Source organism: Dermochelys coriacea, chromosome 16 (assembly GCF_009764565.3).
Source record: "Dermochelys coriacea isolate rDerCor1 chromosome 16, rDerCor1.pri.v4, whole genome shotgun sequence".
In the NCBI taxonomy this organism is placed as follows: domain Eukaryota; kingdom Metazoa; phylum Chordata; order Testudines; family Dermochelyidae; genus Dermochelys; species Dermochelys coriacea.
Genome location: NC_050083.1, coordinates 15,441,190 through 15,462,610, shown reverse-complemented (window position 1 = coordinate 15,462,610; position 21,421 = coordinate 15,441,190). Strand labels below are relative to the sequence as shown.

Genomic DNA, 21,421 nt, shown 5'->3' with positions numbered 1-21,421 from the left:
GTAGTTAATTTAGATCTCCCCCTCAGGAATTTACTGCCAGCATTAATAGACCCTTAGGCACGCTCTAGCAAACTTTTAAAAATATCCTTTACCAGAACTCCATTAAACTGTCATATGCCACTTCTGAATTTCCTTTTCCAAAATTGCTGAGTGCCAGGAGGTTGGAGGCATTCTCTAAGCTTTTTCCAGTTGAACCCTTCATTCCTGCCCAATTCATTCACTGATGCGAAAATCTCACATTTGTGGTGTGACAGTTCATCCTCACGGGAAAATGAATGATTTCCTTCATTCCAGCAGCGTTGCTGAGTGAATAGGGCTTTTTATTTATGAATGGAAGGGCTGAGACTGGAGCCCTTACTCACATGAGTATCCCTATTAAAGTTAGTAGGATTACTTGGGATAGGACTGGACACATATTTATCATTGTAAATATCTGCGATAGAAGTGAAAATATAGGAGTTTGGTTTTGATCCTATTTGTTTTGGGGGTTTGCCTGATTGTGGCATTAATTCTCTCGCTTTTTTTGTTGGATGACCACTTGCACTAAAATGACTCAAAGTAACATTTTTCAAAAGCACCTAAGCCCCATTTTCAAAAGCAACTAAATCATTCTGGCCCCCGATTTCCAATGAAACCGAATGGGTTGTAGGCTCCTAAATCACTTAGATTTGAAAATTTTACCCTGAATGTGTTTACAGCTCTGTTTCATTTTCATGTCACTGCATTGCATCTTTTTCTATTATTAAACCCCCCCAAAACGGAAGATCAGCAAGGTTCAAAGAGCAGAGTTGTTACCTAACCATTGGCCACTTGAAAATAATTTTTGTTTTATGATTTAAAAATAGAGCACATACTGTGTTTCCGTTCCCTTACTTAATTCAAGTAGATAGTTGTGATCAGATTGGAAAAGTTCCTACTGTACTGAAACCAGCTGTTGCCATCCCCTTCCTTGAATCATTCTTCCCATCTGCTCTTAGCACGTGTGCATGTCTCACCTGGAAAGCACAGGCTCTCTTTGTCTCTGCTGACTCCAAAGCAGTGTGATAATTCATCAGTAAGGTGGGAGCTGTGCTTAAAAATGACTGAGCTAAATTTCAGTTTGTATCCAAAATCTTTCTCAGAAATTGCCCATTAAAATAAAAAGTCAAAGTCTTTGCTACGAATAAATGAGATACTGATTATTTTCCTAGGAGAGTTGGGATTAAACTTGGAAAAGTTTGTGGAGAAGGAAAGCCCATGTGTGCCTCTAACACAGAAGGTACATCTTGTGCATTGTTAGTTTCACTTATACCAGGTGAATTAAAATAACTTTCTTTAAAAAAAAAAAACCACACACACACACACACACAGACATTCGGTAATCTCTTCTTCCCCTCTGTTCCCAACCTTTTTCCTTTAGAATTTAACTTGGCTTGAGGAGAAGGAAAAGGAGGTTGTAAGTGCATTGCGCTATTTTAAAACCATTGTGGACAAAATGGCAATTGACAAGAAAGTACTGGAGATGCTGCCAGGTTCAGCAAGTAAAGTGCTGGAGGCCATCTTACCCCTGGTCCAAGTAGACCCACGGATTCAGCAAAGGTGAGTTTCCCTTTGGGGGGATTGTGATGGGGGAACTGCAGGCAATTTGTATCGTTTTGAAAAATCATGATGCACAAGTGGCATGAAATGCTGCTCTTGCTGATTATTAGTAAAAAAATAGTGGCTGATTTATAAGGCACTTTTCAAACATAAGTCTAAAGGCAAGTTCCCTGCTGCAAAGAGACTACAACATACAGTAGGTAAAACAAACCAGATATTGGACTGCAGATTAGGAAAGAAAGAGCAAAAAGAGTTGGTTTATGAGAAGAAGAAAAGATTGATTCCTAGAAGTGAGTTTGAAATGGGAGAGGACAGGGATGTGGGGCATGGTTTCAAACATTAGAGACTTTTAGTGGAAGAAAATTCATTGCTTATTAGCAGGCAGCTGACGTTCACAGAGATTCTGCATCGGATGCTATGCTCTCACTGGGGCTAGTGTCATTAGCAAGCCAAAAGCAATGAGGGCAGGCAGCATTTGGCTGCAAGTGAGCACATCCACAAGGTATTTCCTTTATAGGTGAAATTCTTCCACCTTTGCATTAGAGAAGTCTTTGTCAAGTATTGTAAATTGCCCATTTGGACTTTGTTGAGTCAAAATTCAGAGCTGGTGTAAGCAGATGCAACTCCATTGATTTCAGAAGAATACATGGTCTGAATTCATTCCAGGGCGTGCACTCCTCTTTAGTAGATTATCTCTGACTCAGTTCGGCATTAAGTCTTACACAGTTGTACAGTGAGTTTGAGGCCAGAAGAAATCTAGTGACTTGCCAAGGCCACTAGCTCAGTTGGATTATAAGAACTGTGGACTCTTCAAGCCACAGGCCAGAGCTATGTCTGCTAGATCACATAATTTTTCAGACTTCTGGAGCAGCTGCTTAAAAAACAAACTGCAACAAAACCCACCATTAAATAATGTTGTATAAACAAAACAGCACAAAAATATATTGGAAAATGCAGATGTGTGAGTCCTGAAATCCTGAGAGATTTCATGCTGTTTTGTGTATTTGCCCACTGAATATCTCCAAATCCTGCTACGTTTTCATATAGAATGCCTCTTTGGTTTTATTTTCAAGAGCATTTTTGAACTATTGCTGCTACCACTTGTGAAGCCTCAGTTACAGATGAGTCTCAGAGGCTGGCAGGAAAAAGAGGTGATGTGATCTTCAGAGATGAAGAAGTAACAGTATCCCTTACAGCACTACACTCTAAATCCAGCCATAGTAGGGTGTTACTACCTACTCTGCTGAGAGCCTTCAGAGTCTAGGGTTTAACTGGGTTTAGTGAGGGAACATCTCGGGAAGAATTAACTTAACTGGAGTTATAGCAAAACTGAATTTGGCACTTGGTTATTAATTTCCGCTAGTTTAGGGGAGGTATCACTCCTGTATGAGAGAACATGGGCTAAACCTGTCCTTATTTGCATAAATCAGACACAATAAGGCCTTGTGAAAGGAAAAGGACAGCTGGTAGGAGTGGAGCCAGCCTGTAGACAAACTATATGTTCCATTGTATGCATCTGATGAAGTGAGCTGTAGCCCACAAAAGCTTATGCTCAAATAAATGTGTTAGTCTCTAAGGTGCCACAAGTACTCCTGTTCTTTTTGCGGATACAGACTAACACGGCTGCTACTCTGAAACCTGTAGACAAAGGTGTTCCTACTGTACCTGGCCATTACAACGGGTCGGGAGAAAATGGATAAAGATCGGAGTGGCAGCTGAGGTAAAGGAGTACCATTTTAGGTTTAGTTGGTAGAGCTACAGAGAGCAAAAAGAAAAGGAGTACTTGTGGCACCTTAGAGACTAACACGGCTGCTACTCTGAAACCTACAGAGAGCAGTAGCTGTTGAAATTACAATATTGGTCAAGTTTTTTAGGACCCAGAGTTCCTTTGGCTGCTATCAAGTTTCCCTCAGCCATTAAATTCCTGACAAGCACCTGCTTTCACTTAATCAAATAAGAAGTCCCCTAACTTGTGTCAAGAGATCATGTAAAATGTCAGTGAGTATCTTTAGGATAGAAAATGTCATCTTTTTGTAGTCAGTCACTTTCTGATTCATGTCTCCACAGGGCATGTGTTGAATCAGTTTACCTTACTGGGGAGATTGAAATGCAGAATATGTCTTAGAACACAAATATCCTCTGAGCTGTCCTCTCAACCCCAGGCAGTGAGATGAGGAGATCTGGGAGCCGGATGTCAGAATCTAGCCTTTCAGCAGGGAGCTTCCATGATCAATATGGGCTATAGTCATGTGGTCTTTTTCACTGAGTAATGATCTCCTCCTATAGACAATGTGTTACGGCAGGAATCCTTTATGCATGTTCTAGCGAGTTTAGCCCCATTCAGTAAGTGAAGATTTGGCAGTCTCATTAAGCAGTGTCCTTTCATGCTGTACCTACGTATCTTACTCCTTTCAAGTAGTGGCAGGGCACAAAGAGAGATTTTGATGTTCAATCCCCCTCAAGAAAAATGCGCAAGGATGGGTTGTTGTGCAAGAAAGCCATCCAATTGTTGAATTCCTTTTTGGCTTTCAGGAAAGCGTTTGCATCAAGGGAAAAAAAATAATTACATCTAGTACAAAGTGGGCTTTTCAATTACTGCCTTCTTAGAAGGAAGTGGATTGGAAGATTAATGGTAAAGAAATCAAAGCCTTGGAAGGAGTCAGGGGAGGGTAGGTCTACTTCTACTTCCCAGCTAACTTCTCTTGAAATGAGACAGAATACTGACAAGCACCATAGTTCTGAAAAATGTACTCTCCATTCTTTGCAGTCCTCCCTTTGAAGTTTTAGAATAGTTCATTACCCACCTAGGGCTTGATTTTGCAAACCTCATTCACTCAAGGAATCTCATTGAAGTTTATGGGCTTGAGTCTCCTTTCAGTAACACCAATCGTTACATCACTGGAGACACACCAGCAGAATCAGGCAATTGGGAATACTTATGTGAGTCAGGATTGCAGGATCACATCTGTCTGTTGTCCTGATGCATCTTGAAAACATCTTTCCTATTTGTGATGAATCTTCAAATTAACATGTTTGTTAAAAATGACCATTAGGTCTTTATTGGAACATCAAGTGTCAGCACACCTCCTTTGTTAGCGAAATGGACATTTTCAGAGATGGTAGAGCAAAGCCTTATAAGTAGTTCTGTTACAATTTTATTTAGTTCTTCCTTTTCCCAATAATCTTTTTTCTTCTTCTTCTTCTTCACAAAAATGGCTTTAGTGCTATTCTACCTTTAAAAAAGCGAAAACTGAAATTCATTCACTCAGAGCATTCAGAACCAAACTGTTGTGCGCACACAGTGTCAGAAGAAAACTTTTCATAAGGATGGCAAGTTTAGTTCAACATTTCCAAGGATTAAGAACAATGAGAAACTTATTCTCAAAACTATGAAAACATGCCTTAATACCATTGTTTCAACACCTACTTGAGAACTAGTAGTGTGACTGCAAAAGACGTGAAATCCACGTGTCATCTTGGTCCTACGTAAACACAAATTCCAGAAGAGGGAGTTAACAGAAGAAAAATTCAAATAGGGCACAGTGGAATTTTTACCTTTTGCTAACACACATTTGTTTAAAAATAAATTCTGGGATTGGCAGTAATTTTTCTATTAAGATAATTGTGCCATATTTTCATTTTATTATCTCTTGAACTCATTTTTTTCCCTCCAGTTCTGCCATCTCTTCCTGCTATAGCCGGGTGTACCAGAGTCTGGGAAATCTGATTCGTTGGTCTGATCAGGTGATGCTGGAGGGGGTGAACTCAGAAGACAAGGAGATGGTGACCACAGTGAAGGGTGTCATAAAAGCTGTTCTGGATGGAGTCAAGGTATGATATGCTAGATATTGCGTGCTATAGAGAGTATAAGGTATTCATCTTTTCTAAAAGATTTATTTGGAGGATAAAGACAGCAGTTTTTAGGAACATGTAAAACATAAGAATCCTGTTCTTGACATGAATAAATTCTTATCTCTGAAATCTACTACAGCGTGAATGAGATTGCCTTATCTGATGCATTCCTTAAGGATCAGCACAAATAGTTAGCGCAACAATGCATGCTGATGGACTGCCAGAAGCAATGAACATTTATTGTATTAAATTTTTAGTGAGCCTTCCCCATTACGAATGCAGCTTACAGGTTGGATTTCACATATTTTCTGTCTAGACAAAGGGTAATGGAAATGTTTCCCGTTAATGCTCAGAGAGAATCAAAGATGCCAACCACCACCTTTGACATTAATGGCAAGGAATGAATCAGTAGTATGATGTTGCAATTCCTTGTCATTGGTGACTGGTGATGGGAGCTAGGCTACAGTTAATTGTTTTGGAGGTTTGGTGTGTATAAGCAGTAGAAAATTCTGTATCTTATGTATGGCCTTCTTGGGACACCCATTCTCTCATCTCTGCCTGGAAAAGCTACTAGCATGCCTCCCAATAGACTTTTGTCATCCATGTTTCTCTTTACTATGTCCCAGGCCTTTCCCCAGCTTGCTGATGTTGTGCAGCCCAATCACTCTAGCAGCCTCTCTCCTGGGTCCTACAATCCTTGAATTAGCCATCTGAACACCCTGGAGCTTTTCTTAACTGAATACTTTATGTTCAGGGTCTCTTGTCAAAGGCCCCTGAGCACTAGAAAAGAGGTTGTCATATGTGTTGAAACTTTATTTTGAAAGGCAGGGACATCTTAAGTGTAGAAAGAGGGAATTAAGCCTCTTATGCCAAACTGAATCAGACCTCTAAAGGTTTGTTTAAAGGATCAAGGGCTGAGGTACATTTGGGGTAGGCTCTTATTCTAGCTGATCCCCTTAACTCATTCTTATTTCCTTAGAAAATCATATAGTAATAATTAATTCATATGTAGCTCTTATATAGCACTTTTCATCAGTAGATCTCAAAGCACTTTACAAAAGAGATCAGTATCATCATCCCCATTTTACAGATGGGGAAACTGAGCCAAACTTGCCCATGTCACCCAGCAGGCCAGTGGCAGAGCCAGGAATAGAACCCGGGTCTCCTGAGTCCCCATCTGGTGCTCTGTCTATTGGGTCACGCTGCCATCTTTTTATTGTACTCAAACTTGATTTAGTTTCTGTTGCTTGGAACTCTGTGTGAAAGTGAATTGCATCTCCTGGGCTTTGGTCATCGCCAGAAGTGTTGGCGTGCTGCTCTGGGTATCCATCTTTCATGTCATGCACTTTAGTTAGTAAAAATAATCATATTAGTTCTGAAGGCCTTTAAAGTTATTTATTTGAAACAAAATGTTCCCATCATCCAGAGAAGCCAGCATTGTTCTGCATGGTATGCCCCTTAAAACTTAGGCACCAAATATCACCTAAAATGGGTGTTTAATTGTCAGAGTGGGATGGGAGGGGAAAAGGTTGGGTGTAGAACAGTAGGGACAGAGTCTCAGCTGGTGTAAATTGTCAGAGCTCCCTGGACTTCAATGGCACTCTGGCCATTTTCACCTCCTGAGGATCTTCCCCATAGCATCCAAGAAGCCCAACAAATAGGGGAGGCAGTGGAACACTGCTGTGTCCTTGTTCAGCTCTATATAGTCCTGTGCAGACTTTTACGTACATACGTACGTACGTACGTGTGTGTGTGTGTGTGTCAAGACTCATCCTGTGCAGACCTGTGTCACTGCACAGGTATAGATAAGAGTTGCGTGTGCAGACCCACCACATAGAAATACCAATTCGGTTTTAATTTAAACCATTACCTTAAATATCTGGTGTCTGTACTCTTGGCTAGAAAGAAGACACAATTTCAGTGTAAGTGCATGTAAGAGACATGAAAGCATCTATTACTGTGTGGGAAGTGGGAAGTTATTTTAGAAGAGCCAAGCTAACCATAGTATCTGGAAGCAGGAAGTGAGAAATTGGACACTTCTCTACTGCACGGAGCAATTTCTGTAACATTAGTAAATCCCAGTTTTACATTTTAGTGCTTACTTCCCTCTTCATTCTCAGTATTGTGCTTGGTGCAGCCTGCCTCTTTGTATTGTTATTTGCTGTGTTCATCTCAGATTTGGTTATTTATAGCAAGCAAAATTCCCTTTTATGATATAAAAAAAAATCCATCTCATTTTGGAATTTCCAATTAGCTGAAGTAGCAGGAAGTACAGAGATAGCAGTACTTACACATGATTAAAACTGACAGGAGCCTTTTTATAGTTCTGATAAGGAGTAGCTTGATGCACATCTGACCCAGTTGTTTAACCCTCAGTGTGATGGACTAAAGACCTGTGAGTGACTCTCAGGCCTCTCACTCCTGGGTTAAGGGATGCAGATGCAGGGGAGGGAGAAAGTAGGGGTATGGAAAATCTGGTGGCGTTTGGTAATGTTTTCAAAATTTGAAGCACCATTGGCTGGTTTCAAAGGGATGGCTTTTAGTGCATGGCTGGAGTTTTGTGGTAAGGACATGGGAGCTGGTGGGATCCTTGGGCTTAGAGCTGGGTGAATAACTGATTTTTCACTTTGGTCACAATTCAAAAAATTGAGGAAACATTTCAGTTTGGGTTGAACTGAATTTGAAATTTTTCAGAATTTTTGGTAACTTGAAAAAGTTTGTCCAAAGTGGGGATTTGATCACATGTTTCCTACATCTCAGGTGTGTGCCCTTATCACTTGGCTAAAGGTTATGAGGCATAGCATTAGCGACAGTGCCATCAGCATGTCATTGTCCTCCTTCTCTTCTGGCCATTTTGTGAAGGTCTGAAAGTATTTGTGTCAAATTTATGACTAGTTTTGGGTCAACCAAAACTGCGTTTTTCCTTGAATAATCCATCTGGAAAATTTCCCACAGCTATATTCAGGTATGCGTTCCTTTGGGACTTGGAGGGACTAGAAAATAACAGAGCAAGGGAATTAAGGGCTACTCCAAAGTGTTGTCACTCTTATGCCATGCCAGTGCGTGTGATGAGAAGTATTTAATTTACGCAGTAATGGTCTGAAATATTCTTAGCAGTGGTTTAAAGCCTCAATTTAGATTGTTTTCCCCTGATACGATCTCTAAATTCCCATATGCAAAAGAGGCTTGTCTCTTGTTATAAAACAGTGAAAGGGAAAATTGGCTAAGCAAGTTAACTTTTAGCCTCCAGAGATTGTCAGCATTATGGCAACGGTTGCCAGTGACACAAACCTCATCATCATTCAGCTCGAGTTGTTTACATTTATTAAACACAGTGGAGAAGGAAGAAAGAGGAAATTCACCAGCAGACTTACCTTTGCTGTTCCAAGACCCTCTCAAGCATATTTCAGCTTTTGGTTTAACTACCATTCATTTCATTTAGTTTTCTTTTATGCATTATGTGGTCATTGATCTTGCTCATGAATGCCTGATAAAGGGCCTGATCCAAAGCACTTTGAAGTCTCTTGGAGTCTTTCCAGTGACTCCGTCAGCCATTGGATCTAGTCCAGAACGCACAAAGGCAGCAACCCAGTGAGTCACTGCTCAGTCTTGATTGTAACTTGGTACGTGAAGTGCCAGCTGCAGCACAACCCCTTTGCAGCTCTATGCTAGTAGGAGTAATGGATGTGATGACATCACTGCATGGATCCCAAAAATCCTAGAACTTCAGAACTGAAAATCCTTTTGGGATCCCAATTTCCAAAATCCCATTGATGCTTTTTCTTGTGCTTCTGTACAAATGGCAAAGGGAATTGCAAAGCTAAAATGAAAATGGAGTTCATTCTCTGTTTCTCTAATAATCCCCAGTACCCTGGTTGTAGGCAGGTACTCAGCACAGAAATAAGTTTTAACTAATATGTTTTTAATTCTTTTCCTCCTTTGTAAGATTCCCTCTTATACTTTAGGTTTGTGGCACTTGTCTGGGGTGTCCCAGAATGACACTTTCTTAAGAGAATTGCCAACAGGATTTCAGAGCCTGAGGGGAATTAGATTTTTAGAAGGTTAGTTAAAACTTGTGCTGTGTGCCTCCTTAGCAGAGGAGACATTCATCAGAGAGATCTGAGATTAACTCAATGTTCGCAACTTCGCAGTTCCACTTTAACTGAGGGTGTTTGGGTATTACAGTTTTCATGCAGTGTTTCCAGTGTACATCAACACAGTGTAATCTATAGATACAGTCATAAGCCCTGGAGCTCTGTTGCTACCCAGTTCAAATTAACACCTAGACAGACATAGCCAGCCCTGGATGAGGGCAGGGGCCTATTAGAGAAGGGGTTCATAACTATGGCCAGAGTTACTTAATCCTGGACTTCCTTTCATCCTTTTCAGACATGAGCCTTGCACTTTCCACTGAACTCTACTCACTGCAGGGGTGGTTCTTCCATCTGTCCTAGATAGGAGCAGCTTTGTAGCGCCAGCCATGTCAGACACACATGCTCTATCTGCTCCTGCATCCTGTTTTGTTCAGCATATGCGGTCTCTCCAGGGCTGACATCTCTAAAGCTGGGTGTTTTGCTCTGCTCTTGATAGGTGTCCAGCCTTACACAAAGTAGATTGATTTTGAGCACAAACCAGTTGTGTAAACCTAACTCCCAGTACCAAAACAGTCTGCAATGGGCCCATTGTCTTGTTGACACATGTTCATTGCATGTATAGTGCATTGCTTTTTATTGCTCTCGTTGAGCTCGTGTTATCCCTTGGAAGTCTAGGTTTTGTAGAGTCACTTGAATTGACTCTTTTCCTCAGTAGGAGGATGGTGATGATATTGTAATCATGTGTATGAAGCACTGACAGTTGTTAGCTAACTCATCAGATTGGGATGTGCAAATGTTAGCTGAATTTCAGGTTGCTTTAAAAAAATTGGTTCTTTGCAACTTCCTTTGAATAACGTGCAGGGGAGCCAATGTGATCTGACAGCACTGGTAGTTATCCAGTCTGATTGGACCAGGGCGCATGTTTATAGCTTTGAGCAACAGATCTATTTGTCTGCCTCTAACTGCCATAAAATGGGCTCTCCATGATAATGGCATTGTTGGAGCATGAGTTATTGTTTTGACTGCTAGCAGACTTGTAGTTCAGGATTATCATGCCCTTATCTCTTTATCCACAGTCTTATCTGTTATAGCCAGATAGACAGTACAGAAGTTCTCTATATGATCATGAAATTTTCATAACTACAGTATTAAGGGAGGCAGGGCTTTTAACAAATTTAACTGTAAATTTAACTCGGAAAGCTGAAGGGAATCTTATGGAAAACTAAATCATACTTTTTGATATTTACATTACATTTGATATCTATACATTATTTATAAAACTTAAAACAACTTAATTCTTTTATTGGCTGACCAAAGTGAGCTCCTATACTCAACTTTATTCATATTATGTTATTTGACAGCTTACTTGCATTTCAAGTAAAATTGATAATGTGGCTTAGTGAACACCTGTATTTGGAGGCTGGATTAGTTACTAGTGTAAGCGAGGTTGCCTTAGCGTCTTATCTCAACAGAGTTATTGGCTCATCTCCTTTAAGGTGCTATTAGCCAGTCTTCGAAGTATGATTCAGAGAGCTTAGCTTATTTCTCACTAAATGGAGTTCTTTGAAGTTTCCTTCACTATATGTGAACAGATTGCTCCTTCTGGGTTAAGCTTTTTTTTTTAAAGGAGATTCTTAGATCCCAAGGCCAGAAGGAACCATTATGATCATCTAGTCTGACCTTCTGTATAACACAGGCCAGAGAAGGTCCCCAAAATAATTGCTAGCATATGTTGTTTAGCAAAACATCCAATCTTGATTTTAAAATGCTCTATGATGGAGGATAGAGGGGATTGACGTAGTGCCTGGTTGCTGGCTTCTTCAATGCCTCAGTGCCGCTTGAACGTCACTGTTCTAAAGGCTCTAACGCCCATACCCAGGTGGGCACAGGAAGGCCCAATTTGAGTGTGTCTACAGGAGATGTTGTCTATAACCTCCAGTTACTAGTGAACCTGTTTGACATGTCTGTTTTTTCTGGAGACGGTAGAGTGGCTCATTTTTCCTCTGGCATGGGACAAAATGGGCATCTGGTCTTTTTGGCTCAACTTTCTTATTTTGTATATGTTTTCATTTGCAACTGGAAATTTAAATCTATGCAGAAATCCATGGTAAGAAGATGTGTGCCACTGTCTTGCTCCTCCATGTCTTTGTCTCCAGTGTTGATGTGGTGAATGATGTTGCTAGTAAAGCCCATTTGAAGTGAAAAGATGAGACATAGTAAAAGTAGTAGGCAGGGAAGATGGCATATCCAAGACAGGAATCCCACTAGCAACTCTGGTTGTGAAAGGTCGCAATGATTAAGAGAAAGCTGTCTGTTTAGAAACTAGGTCCTGAGGGTCCTTGCTAAGTACTGTTGCTGACTGGTGAGATCCATCGTGAATTCCTACATTTTGCAAATTAGCAAGATAAGTAAACACAAAAGCAGGTTCATGCATTACAGAGTGTATTGTGTTCTTTTCTTTGGAACACTGCCATTTCTTTTAGCTAGTTATAATATTTCATAGTATGCTAGCATTGCAATATGGAGAAGATGTGGTGCTACAAAACCTGACACCTTGCTATGGGTTGCTTCCCAAGAGGAGCAGAAAGATTATTATTACTGTGCTACATTTTAGCAAAGGTCCATGGTAGTTATCTTTTGCTGTTTTTTGCCTTTATATAGGAGCTGGTCAGACTCACAGTAGAGAAGCAGGAACATCCATCTCCCACAAGCCCAGTTAAACCCAGTTTACCAGCATGTAAATCTGACAGGTGAGTCACCAACAAATGTTTGATTGGGGGTTTATATATAAAAAGACACGCACGTATCTTGATGTCTGCATGTGGGTTTATTTCTTGCCCCTCGTAGCGAAATACTTTAGGGCCAGGATCTGGCACACTTCCTTACTTAGGGAAGCACCATACTCCTCAGGGAGTCCTATTGACTACAGTGGGGCTACTTGAGGAGTAAGGTGCTACTCAGTGTAAGAAAGGATGCTGAAATCTGGCAACAAGAAATCACTTAACTTCTGCAGTTGCGTTTTACTTTGTGGATACATATGGAGTTTTGCTTGGAGATAGTATTTTTTCTATTTCACTGTTATACTTTAAAATACATATTTGAAAGAAATATGTATAAATCACATGCAGATAGCATTCTACAAATTGTGCTTTATGCTTTGCAGCCCCTCAGAGCTTCCCCTGACAGACAGAGAGATGGAGATTCTCAACAAGACAACTAGTATGTCTCAGTCTGCTGAGATACTGACTGACTCCATGGACGAAGAGATTGCCCCTCCCAAACCCCCTCTACCTTGCATTCGCGTGGCAGAAAACAGGTAACCCTGACATGCAGTCTGCCTCTCTTGTATACTGGTCACCCCCATCACTGGTAACTCTAGTATACAACCTTATTACATTAGCCCCTCCAAATGTAACTTATACATGAGAGAAATCCTTCTGTTGGTTATAGATATCCCCTTCTTGTAAATACAACCCTTGCCATTGTAAACCCTTTCTCTGCTATGTTGCATTTCCTGCCCTCCAGGGTGAATTCTCTGAATAATACTGAGTCCCTGGAAAAATGTCTCTCCTTGCAGGACAGGAAGGATTTTAAAAATCCAGGACCGTAGCATTCCTTACTCAGCACAGGAAGTGAATAGTGACCCTGCTTCATTTCTTTGGGCTTGGGTTTTTTAAAGGTTTGTTTGGGTATAAATTGACATTTAAAGAAACTTTGCAAGACCAATGCTGTATTGTGTTTGAGACAGGCCTTACTGCCCCTCTAGGCTGGCTTTAGCAGGCTCCTGTGGGAGATTGGACTTCTTCAGCACAGTGCATAATGGGGCATGATTTGGATCTAGGGAAGGACTAGATGTCAGGAGTCCTATCACAGGAAGCGAAGCATAAATGAAGTAATTTATGTCCCTCTTCACTTGTTTGTCTGGGTCATTCAACACATTTTTAAAGTTAATGGAGTTTTAAAATCCACATGCAAATCACCTTTAGGTCTGAAGGGTGTGTTTGTTGACAGGTCCTTGTGCTGGGAAGCCATAGTTCTATCTTTATTATCATTATTAGTATTTATAGTGTCCCCATCTCCATGGTATCTCGGTGTACTTCATATGGCTTACATTTTCCAAATGGAAATCTGGCAGCTGCTGTGGATAAAGAAAGCTTAATAGGTCTTCATCTAAGAAGCTGTCAAGGTTCCTTCCCCACTCTGAACTCTAGAGTACAGATGTGGGGACCTGCATGAAAGACCCCCTAAGCTTATTTTTACCAGCTTAGGCTAAAAACTTCCCCAAGGTACAAACTTTGCCTTGTCCTTGAACAGTATGCCGCCACCACGTTTAAAAACGTTTTAAACAAAGAACAGGGAAAGAGACCACTTGGAGACGTCTTCCCCCAAAATATCCCCCCAAGCCCTACACCCTCTTTTCTGGGGAAGGCTTGATGATAATCCTCACCAATTGGTACAGGTGAACACAGACCCAAACCCTTGGATCTTAAGAACAATGAAAAAGCAATCAGGTTCTTAAAGAAGAATTTTAATTAAAGAAAAGGTAAAAGAATCACCTCTGTAAAATCAGGATGGTAAATACCTTACAGGGTAATCAGATTCAAAACATAGAGAATCCCTCTAGGCAAAACCTTAAGTTATAAAAAGACACAAAAACAGGAATATACATTCCCTCCAGCACAGCTTATTTTACCAGCCATTAAACAAAAGAAAATCTAATGTATTTTCTAGCTAGATTACTTACTAACTTAACAGGAGTTGGAAGGCTTGCATTTCTGATCTGTTCCCGGCAAAAGCATCACACAGAACCCTTTGTCATGTCCCGTCCTCCAACCCCCCCCCAGCTTTGAAAGTATCTTGTCCCCTCATTGGTCATTTTGGATCAGGTGCCAGCGAGGTTATCTTAGCTTCTTAACCCTTTACAGGTGAAAGGGTTTTGCCTCTGGCCAGGAGGGATTTTATAGCACTGTGTACAGAAAGGTGGTTGCCCTTCCCTTTATATTTATGACAGAAGTGAATCCAGAATTGCCTATTGGAAGAACAGGAGTCTGAGAATCAGGATTCCTGGGATCTATTTCCATCTCTCCACTGGCTTGTTTCCTGTTTTGAGCAAGTCCCTTTGCTTATCTGTGCCTTTCTTTCCCCATGCCTTTCTTTCCCCTAATTTTAGGCTAACGCTTCCTTTTGAAAGCACTTTGAGATCCTTCGATGAAAGTGTGCACTATGTAAGTGCAAAGCATTCTTATTTAAAAGTACATGAATGCCTTGGAGGATGACATTTTCCTGTGCTGTTTTAGTTATATGCATATGGGGCTTGATCAATTCCCAATGAAACCAAAGGGAGTCTTTCTGTTCATTTCAGTGGACATTTTAGCAGCCCTTAACCTGCATGAAGGTGTTATAGAAGTATTCTGAAAATATCATGGGTGCGACCATTACAAAAGTGTTGGAGATGATTGGAACTCAGCACACGCTAGTCCGAGAGCTAATGAAAAGAAAGATTTGATTTGCAGGGCTCATTTTAGGGGGTTCAGTAGGCAATGCATGTTTATGGGCACTGAAAGGGAAAGTAGATGGCAGGAGATCACGAGACAGAAAAAGAAGATATTGGGGGAAGATGTGTAATCCTGGTTGGACCAAAAGGACTGGGGGGACTATTCATCAACAGAGATTAGCAGAGGATCATACAGTATGGGCTACCTTGGTTGCAAACCTCCAGTAATGGAGATACCACATAAGAAGAAGAATCTGCATGCAGTTAGTTGTGCATTGGTCAGAAACTGGTGAAAGGGATTCAGACTGTGTGAAAAAATCATTTTTAACTGTGGTGTTCTTACCCTTTCTAAAAAGTAACCACAAGAAAGTTTCTGCGCTCTATTCTGAGAAGCAGGAAAAACTGCTAGGCTTCAACATGTGCATATGGTATGTGCATGTTACAGGCTTTACCCCTATAGCACCGATGCTAGTTGGTAGTGTGAAAATGTACCTCATGTGGTTATTTAGAAACATGCAGGGTCTTCTGCTGTTGAGATCTGCGGTTGGCAGTGACCATCACATTTTGTGTAGTTTCTGAATTTGAATGTTCTGTATGAAAGGTCCTGGCATATTCCAGGAAGAGAATGTGTGCGTGCTTATTGGCACCAGAGAGCTTGAGCTCATCTGTGGTATTAGAAGCAACATGTGAACATACAGAGAGATCTGTCCCATGTACTGTGATAAAACCACCTTAGTGTAATAAGAGGTAGGCATTTCCCAGCTATATCCCGCCAAAATATAGACCCTTCCAGTACAGACCATGAAAGAGTGTGGATGACCATCTCCTCTATTGAGAGATGGTGCATAAATTGGTCAAGAATCCCTAACATGGTGAGGCAGATAGAATCCTGGCTCCTAGAGCCTCAAAGCAATGGTTTGATAATCAAGTATTTGAAGTAGCTGAACTTCTTTTTGTCTTGCAGCCCTCCTCCAGCATTGCCCCCTAAAAAACGGCAGTCCGCGCCTTCTCCTACCAGAGTGGCAGTAGTGGCACCTATGAGTCGAGCCACCAGTGGATCTAGTTTACCTATTGGAATCAACAGACAGGTAATGGCGTAACCCTTTAAAAACATTGGAATCATGTTCTGCAATGAAATAAGCTGAAAGAAGCACTGATGTCTTCATTCCTGCAGCGCCCAGCCCATCTCCTCTCTTGCCAAATAACCCTTGTTTTAAAGAACTGTACTGGAATGGACACATTTTCCTTTGAGAGGAGATTCAGCTACCTAAAACTTCATCCAATAATGTGCATAGGTTTATTTTTTTAAGGCTTCTGTTCCATTTAAACAGTAAATTGCTACAAACTCTGTTGCTCTGAGTGTGATGGACTTCAGTGATCCGAAAGAACAAGCATGCCTATCTATAACAGAACATAGTATACAGCATGATTGGCTAAATTTACCAAGACCCAAGTTTCTGTGTGTGGCATGATTCATATAGTACATGGGGGAGCTCAAAATTTCATATGCAGGCACTTGCATCTTAAAATAGCTGTTAACCTAAAGAGACTGGTTTGAGCAGCTGTTTTCTGTCCACTGATGGGCTTGTAATGGATAACAGAGCTGAGTATAAGAGGCATGAAGGAAATGATGGCATTACGGGGGTCGTTTGCCCTCCCTCAACCATTATTTGTTGTTGGTACAGTGCTATAAATATACGTGCTGATTTATAGAACTAAGGACTTGTCCTCATTGCAGAGTTAACTTGATTTATAACTCGAGTCCCATCGACACATCAGAACACTTAACTCAACTGTGGTGGTGCTTTTAAGTCAAGTTGGCTGGTATATTGGGGGTACAGGCTGCAGCTCAGGTTAGCTCAACTTGTCAGCCGCTAACATGAACGCTCTGTGCTGCTAATCCAATCAGGCTGTGCCGCTCGAGTGTTGTTTCTCAGTGGGGCTGCTCTCACTTGAGCTAGACTAGCCCAAGAGGACTAACTCGAGTTAACTGTGGTGAAGATATAACCATAGAGACACACAGCTGACAGTGTAAAAAAAATCTATAGTTTAACACTAGCTCTCCCCTCCCCCCCATAAACACACGTACATGCCTTAGCTAACCAGATACTTGGCAAACCCACAGCTGTTTAATGGGGACTCTCCCAGTCCGGTTGCCATCAAGATGCTCCAGTACCAAGTAGTCAGCAGGTTTGTATTTTAGTGAAGAGCTCGGCCTTCTCTTTGACAGCATGTGACATGCGTTCCTGTATCTCAGTACGTGCTGTCTGAAATGCCAGCTGTACGTTTGAGTCAGTTGCTTGCTTTCTCTTCCACCTTTCCACAAATAAGTATAGCTTGGGAGTCTGGGCAGGCCCATTCTTAGTGGGGTGTACTGTGTAGCATGGGCAATCCCCACTCCCCTTTCTGCACACTGCCAGCAGGTGCCTTTTCTCTTAGTATTTCTCCTGTTCACTGGCAAGCTGATGAGAATTTTTCTTTGTTTCTGCCTCAGGATTTTGATGCTGACTGTTATGCACAGAGGAGGCTGTCAGGTGGCAGCCACTCTTATGGAGGGGAATCCCCTCGCCTCTCGCCATGCAGTAGCATGGGCAAGCTTAGCAAGTCTGATGAGCAGCTCTCCTCACTGGACCGGGACAGTGGGCAGTGCTCCCGCAACACAAGCTGTGAAACATTAGGTAAGGAGACGATCTCTTCAGAGCCATTGGGGAGTTCCAAGTCACTCTAGTGTTGTTTCTTTTCCGAGCCATGATGCAGAATTATAATGGGGCCCTGTCAGTATAACTGCTGCTGGTGGATCTGTGGTAAATTATATTCTGTTGAGGTGAGGAGAGACATGAAGTCAGTTAGTTCAGAAATCTTTCAGCTATAGAAGTCTGAATTCAGACTCAACTTGTGTCACAAGCTAAAATGCTTGTTGGTTTCAACCCCTTTTCTGCCCATCAGTCGAAAAGGGAAGCTCCTCTAGGTTAAAGCTATTTTATTTTCAAACTTTGAAGGAGATGCAACAATGAAGAGGAACAAATAAAATGCACTCACTAGAGAAACAATAGCTCGCTAATGATTCACGAGTTGAACTATTGTTACTAATCACTTATTACTAAACGTATGCTGGGCACTTTCCAGAAGATGTAGAAGAAGAGTCTCTGGGGCAAAGAGCTCGTGCTCTAAGTTGAAGAGATGTTATCACAGAGGTGACTGACAGTTGGGCTGGGTGGGATACAGAAGAACAAGGATCAATAGACAGTAATGCAGTAATTCAGTTTAGGCATGAATAACGCATGGTGTTCTTATCCTCATTGTTATACACAGATCACTATGATTCGGACTATGAATTCCTGCAGCAGGACCTCTCTAATGCTGACCAGATACCTCAGCAGGTGCCAAGTATCCTCAGCCCATTGCCAGAGTCCTTGGGCGAGTGTGGCTCCCCATTTCATGGACATGTTTTCCAGCTCCCCCCGGGCAGCTCCCCCCAGCCACAATACTGCAGCCCGTTGACAGCAACACAGACTACAGAGACTCCTCCAGCTTTGCCAGAGAAGAAGAGGAGGAGTGCAGCCTCTCAGACTTCGGATAACGCAGGCTGCAGGCTCTCCTATGAGAGGCATCCCTCACAATATGATAACATCTCGGAGGATGATCTGCAGAACCCAGGAGCTCTCTCGTCAGTACCCTTCACATCATTTGCTGCTGTCTTGCCCTTCCAGCAGGGCAATTCTTCAGTGCCGGCTGAATTTATTACTGAGTTTGCTGCTCCTGACTCTACGAGTGACCCAGAGAACCCCCCGCCTCTGCCAGAGAAGAAAAACAAACACAGTAAGCAAGTGCCTGCATTGGTATTTCTCTTTCTTTCCCTTCCTCAAATTCTTCACCTCCCCAGTGTACTACAGGTGATGATGTTCCTATTCCCTTAGTGCCAAGTGTCACAATGGTCAACCTAAAACGTATGGGTGGGCAGCATCAATCCTTTGCCAGTAAGAGCCAGATTTTTAAAGGTACTTCAGAAGCCAATTTGCATCTTTAAGCACGTGTGGGATTTTGAAAATGCCTATGCACCTAACTCCCACTGAAATGTAGAACTACGGCTATGTCTGCCCTTAAAATACTACGGCGGCACAGTTGTGCCACTGGAGTGTTTTAAGTGTGACACTCACTTCAGTGACGGGAGGGCTTCTTTCATGGCTGTAGTTAATCCACCTCCCCAAAAGATCAACAGATGAATTCTCCTGCCAGTCAACCACTGTCCACACCAGGGTTTAGGTCGGCTTAACGACATCTCTTAGGGATGTGGATTTTTCACACTGCTGAGAGAGACAGCTGTGCTGATGTAACTTTTCAGTGTAGACCAGCCCTAGGAGTGAAAGACTCTAACTCTGTCCTAGGCTATGTCTACACTACAGCACCTATTCTGGCATAGCCCCCTAGTGTAGACCTTGCCTATACCAACAGAAGGAGTTGTTCTGCCACTGTAGGAACACCGCCTCCCGAACAATGTTAGCTGTGTCGACAGCAGTGCTCTTTTGTCGGCATAGGTGTGTCTCCACTCAGGGTTTTGTCGGGAGGTTTTTTCACACCCCTGACCAACAGAGCTATGCCAAGGTAAGTTTTAGTTGTAGACTCACCACAAAGGAGCTAGAGAGCAGCAGTTAGATTTGGCAGCTTAGAGCATTGTCACTGCCTTTAAGGGTGATTTCCTTCTCTCTCCATACCAGTCTCAAGCCAGAGTGGCCCTGTCCTTTGGATCATCCTATTTTATTCCCACCGGATCACCTCAAAGTTGTTATGGCCGCTTTCTCACCACAGAGGAGGGCTGGACTGTCTCCAAGAGCCCAGAGAGAGGGTTCTTTCCTGGTCCTTCTCCTCTCTTAAGGCTAAGTGCTGCCAGCCCAGCAGTTTAACATCCAGATTGTGATCACCGGCATGGCAGCACAGGACTAGCCTGTCATGATGGTGTCCAATGCTGCCATTTTGCCTGGGCTACTGTCTTCATTTTAAGCATAAGAAGATGGATTATTAAAATGAGCACTGTCTGAATACCAGGTCTTCCCATCGTAAACCAAACTCCCAGCTCCTCAAGCAGTGGCTCTGAGGACTGGAGGTCATGATCTTATTCTCATTACCTTAATTTTCACTCAGCAGTAGATCTCTTGCTTAAAACATGGGGGTCCCGTTGAAAGGGAGCAGCTATACTGATTCATCAGGGAATGAACTGAGCACTGGAATGTGTGATAAGATCCAGCGAGCGATCAGCTAGTGGCTAGCTTTACAGTTCTTCATTAAATAGATTGTGTGCACTGTCTCATCATTCAGCATTTGGATCAACTGTATTTTATAATGTGACTCAGTCCAGCCCAAGAGGAGATTTGAAAAATGCCAAGCTGGCCTTCTGACCTGGGTTTGTCGTTTGCAGTCTTCTCATGGGAAGAGGCTGGGTTTGAGACTTGCCTGGCTTGCTTAGCTGGTCACTGTTATATCAAACCTCAGCTAATTCCTTTCTTATATGACCATGTTAAAAACGCAAAAGTTCATCATCAAAAAGCAGCATCTCCATTGGTAAGGACAGTGCCCAAGTTGTCCAGGCCACACTTGCAACCTGTACTGTTTGCACTCTGAGAGCAGAGCTTGACCTGGGCTCAGTCCTGAGAAGCCAGTCTATTGCAGTAGTTTGGTATACTATCCACACATATAATATGTGATATAGACTATAACATATATCTGTCTCTTGTGAGCAAGGTAAGGCAAAATGTTTAAAGGTACCTAGAGTAAATAGCAGGGAGTTACAGTGCTGACTTGTAGACATCACAAAGGAAGTACAGGCTAGTTACTTAGAGTCAGAGTCAATAATTGAAGCTATCCCAAATGATTTAGTAGTAACAGTGATATGGCTTTATTCGCAAAAAGAAAAGGAGTACTTGTGGCACCTTAGAGACTAACAAATTTATTTGAGCATAAGCTTTCGTGAGCTACAGCTCACTTCATCGGATGCATTCCGATGCTGTAGCTCACGAAAGCTTATGCTCAAATAAATTTGTTAGTCTCTAAGGTGCCACAAGTACTCCTTTTCTTTTTGCGAATACAGACTAACACGGCTGCTACTCTGAAACCAGTGATATGGCTTGTGTGCCATACTAACTGAATTGGTGCAAACCCTCATTGCTGGTCAGAGGATCAGGCACACAGTTCATCTCCACATATTGACTCTTCTTTTTAGTAAGGGCTTCAGCCAAGCCCAGATTCATTCCCTGCAATCCGGTGCGTGGGGGCGAAGACTCAACTCTCTTTGGGCACCTGCATGCCTTTACTTGGGAGGTGACTGGAGATGTTTGGGCTAAAGGCAATTTGGTGACCCCATAGAGAAAAGACTGGGTTGGGCTATTTGCCTGGCTCTCTAAGCCCCTCT

General features: G+C 42.1%; 1 protein-coding gene across 5 annotated transcripts in view; it reads left to right on the top strand.

Annotated features, from left to right (window-relative positions):
• Positions 1-21,421, top strand: part of RAPGEF1 (Rap guanine nucleotide exchange factor 1) — a 121,345-nt gene that overhangs the window by 53,546 nt on the left and 46,378 nt on the right. For all 5 annotated transcript variants that reach the window (XM_038374650.2, XM_038374649.2, XM_038374647.2 and 2 more), the window contains 7 exons: positions 1,400-1,578; positions 5,253-5,409; positions 12,186-12,274; positions 12,688-12,840; positions 15,983-16,106; positions 17,513-17,696; positions 18,331-18,837. In XM_038374650.2, coding sequence (XP_038230578.1) covers positions 1,400-1,578; positions 5,253-5,409; positions 12,186-12,274; positions 12,688-12,840; positions 15,983-16,106; positions 17,513-17,696; positions 18,331-18,837 — 1,393 coding nt within the window. The remainder of the gene's footprint in view (positions 1-1,399; positions 1,579-5,252; positions 5,410-12,185; positions 12,275-12,687; positions 12,841-15,982; positions 16,107-17,512; positions 17,697-18,330; positions 18,838-21,421) is intronic.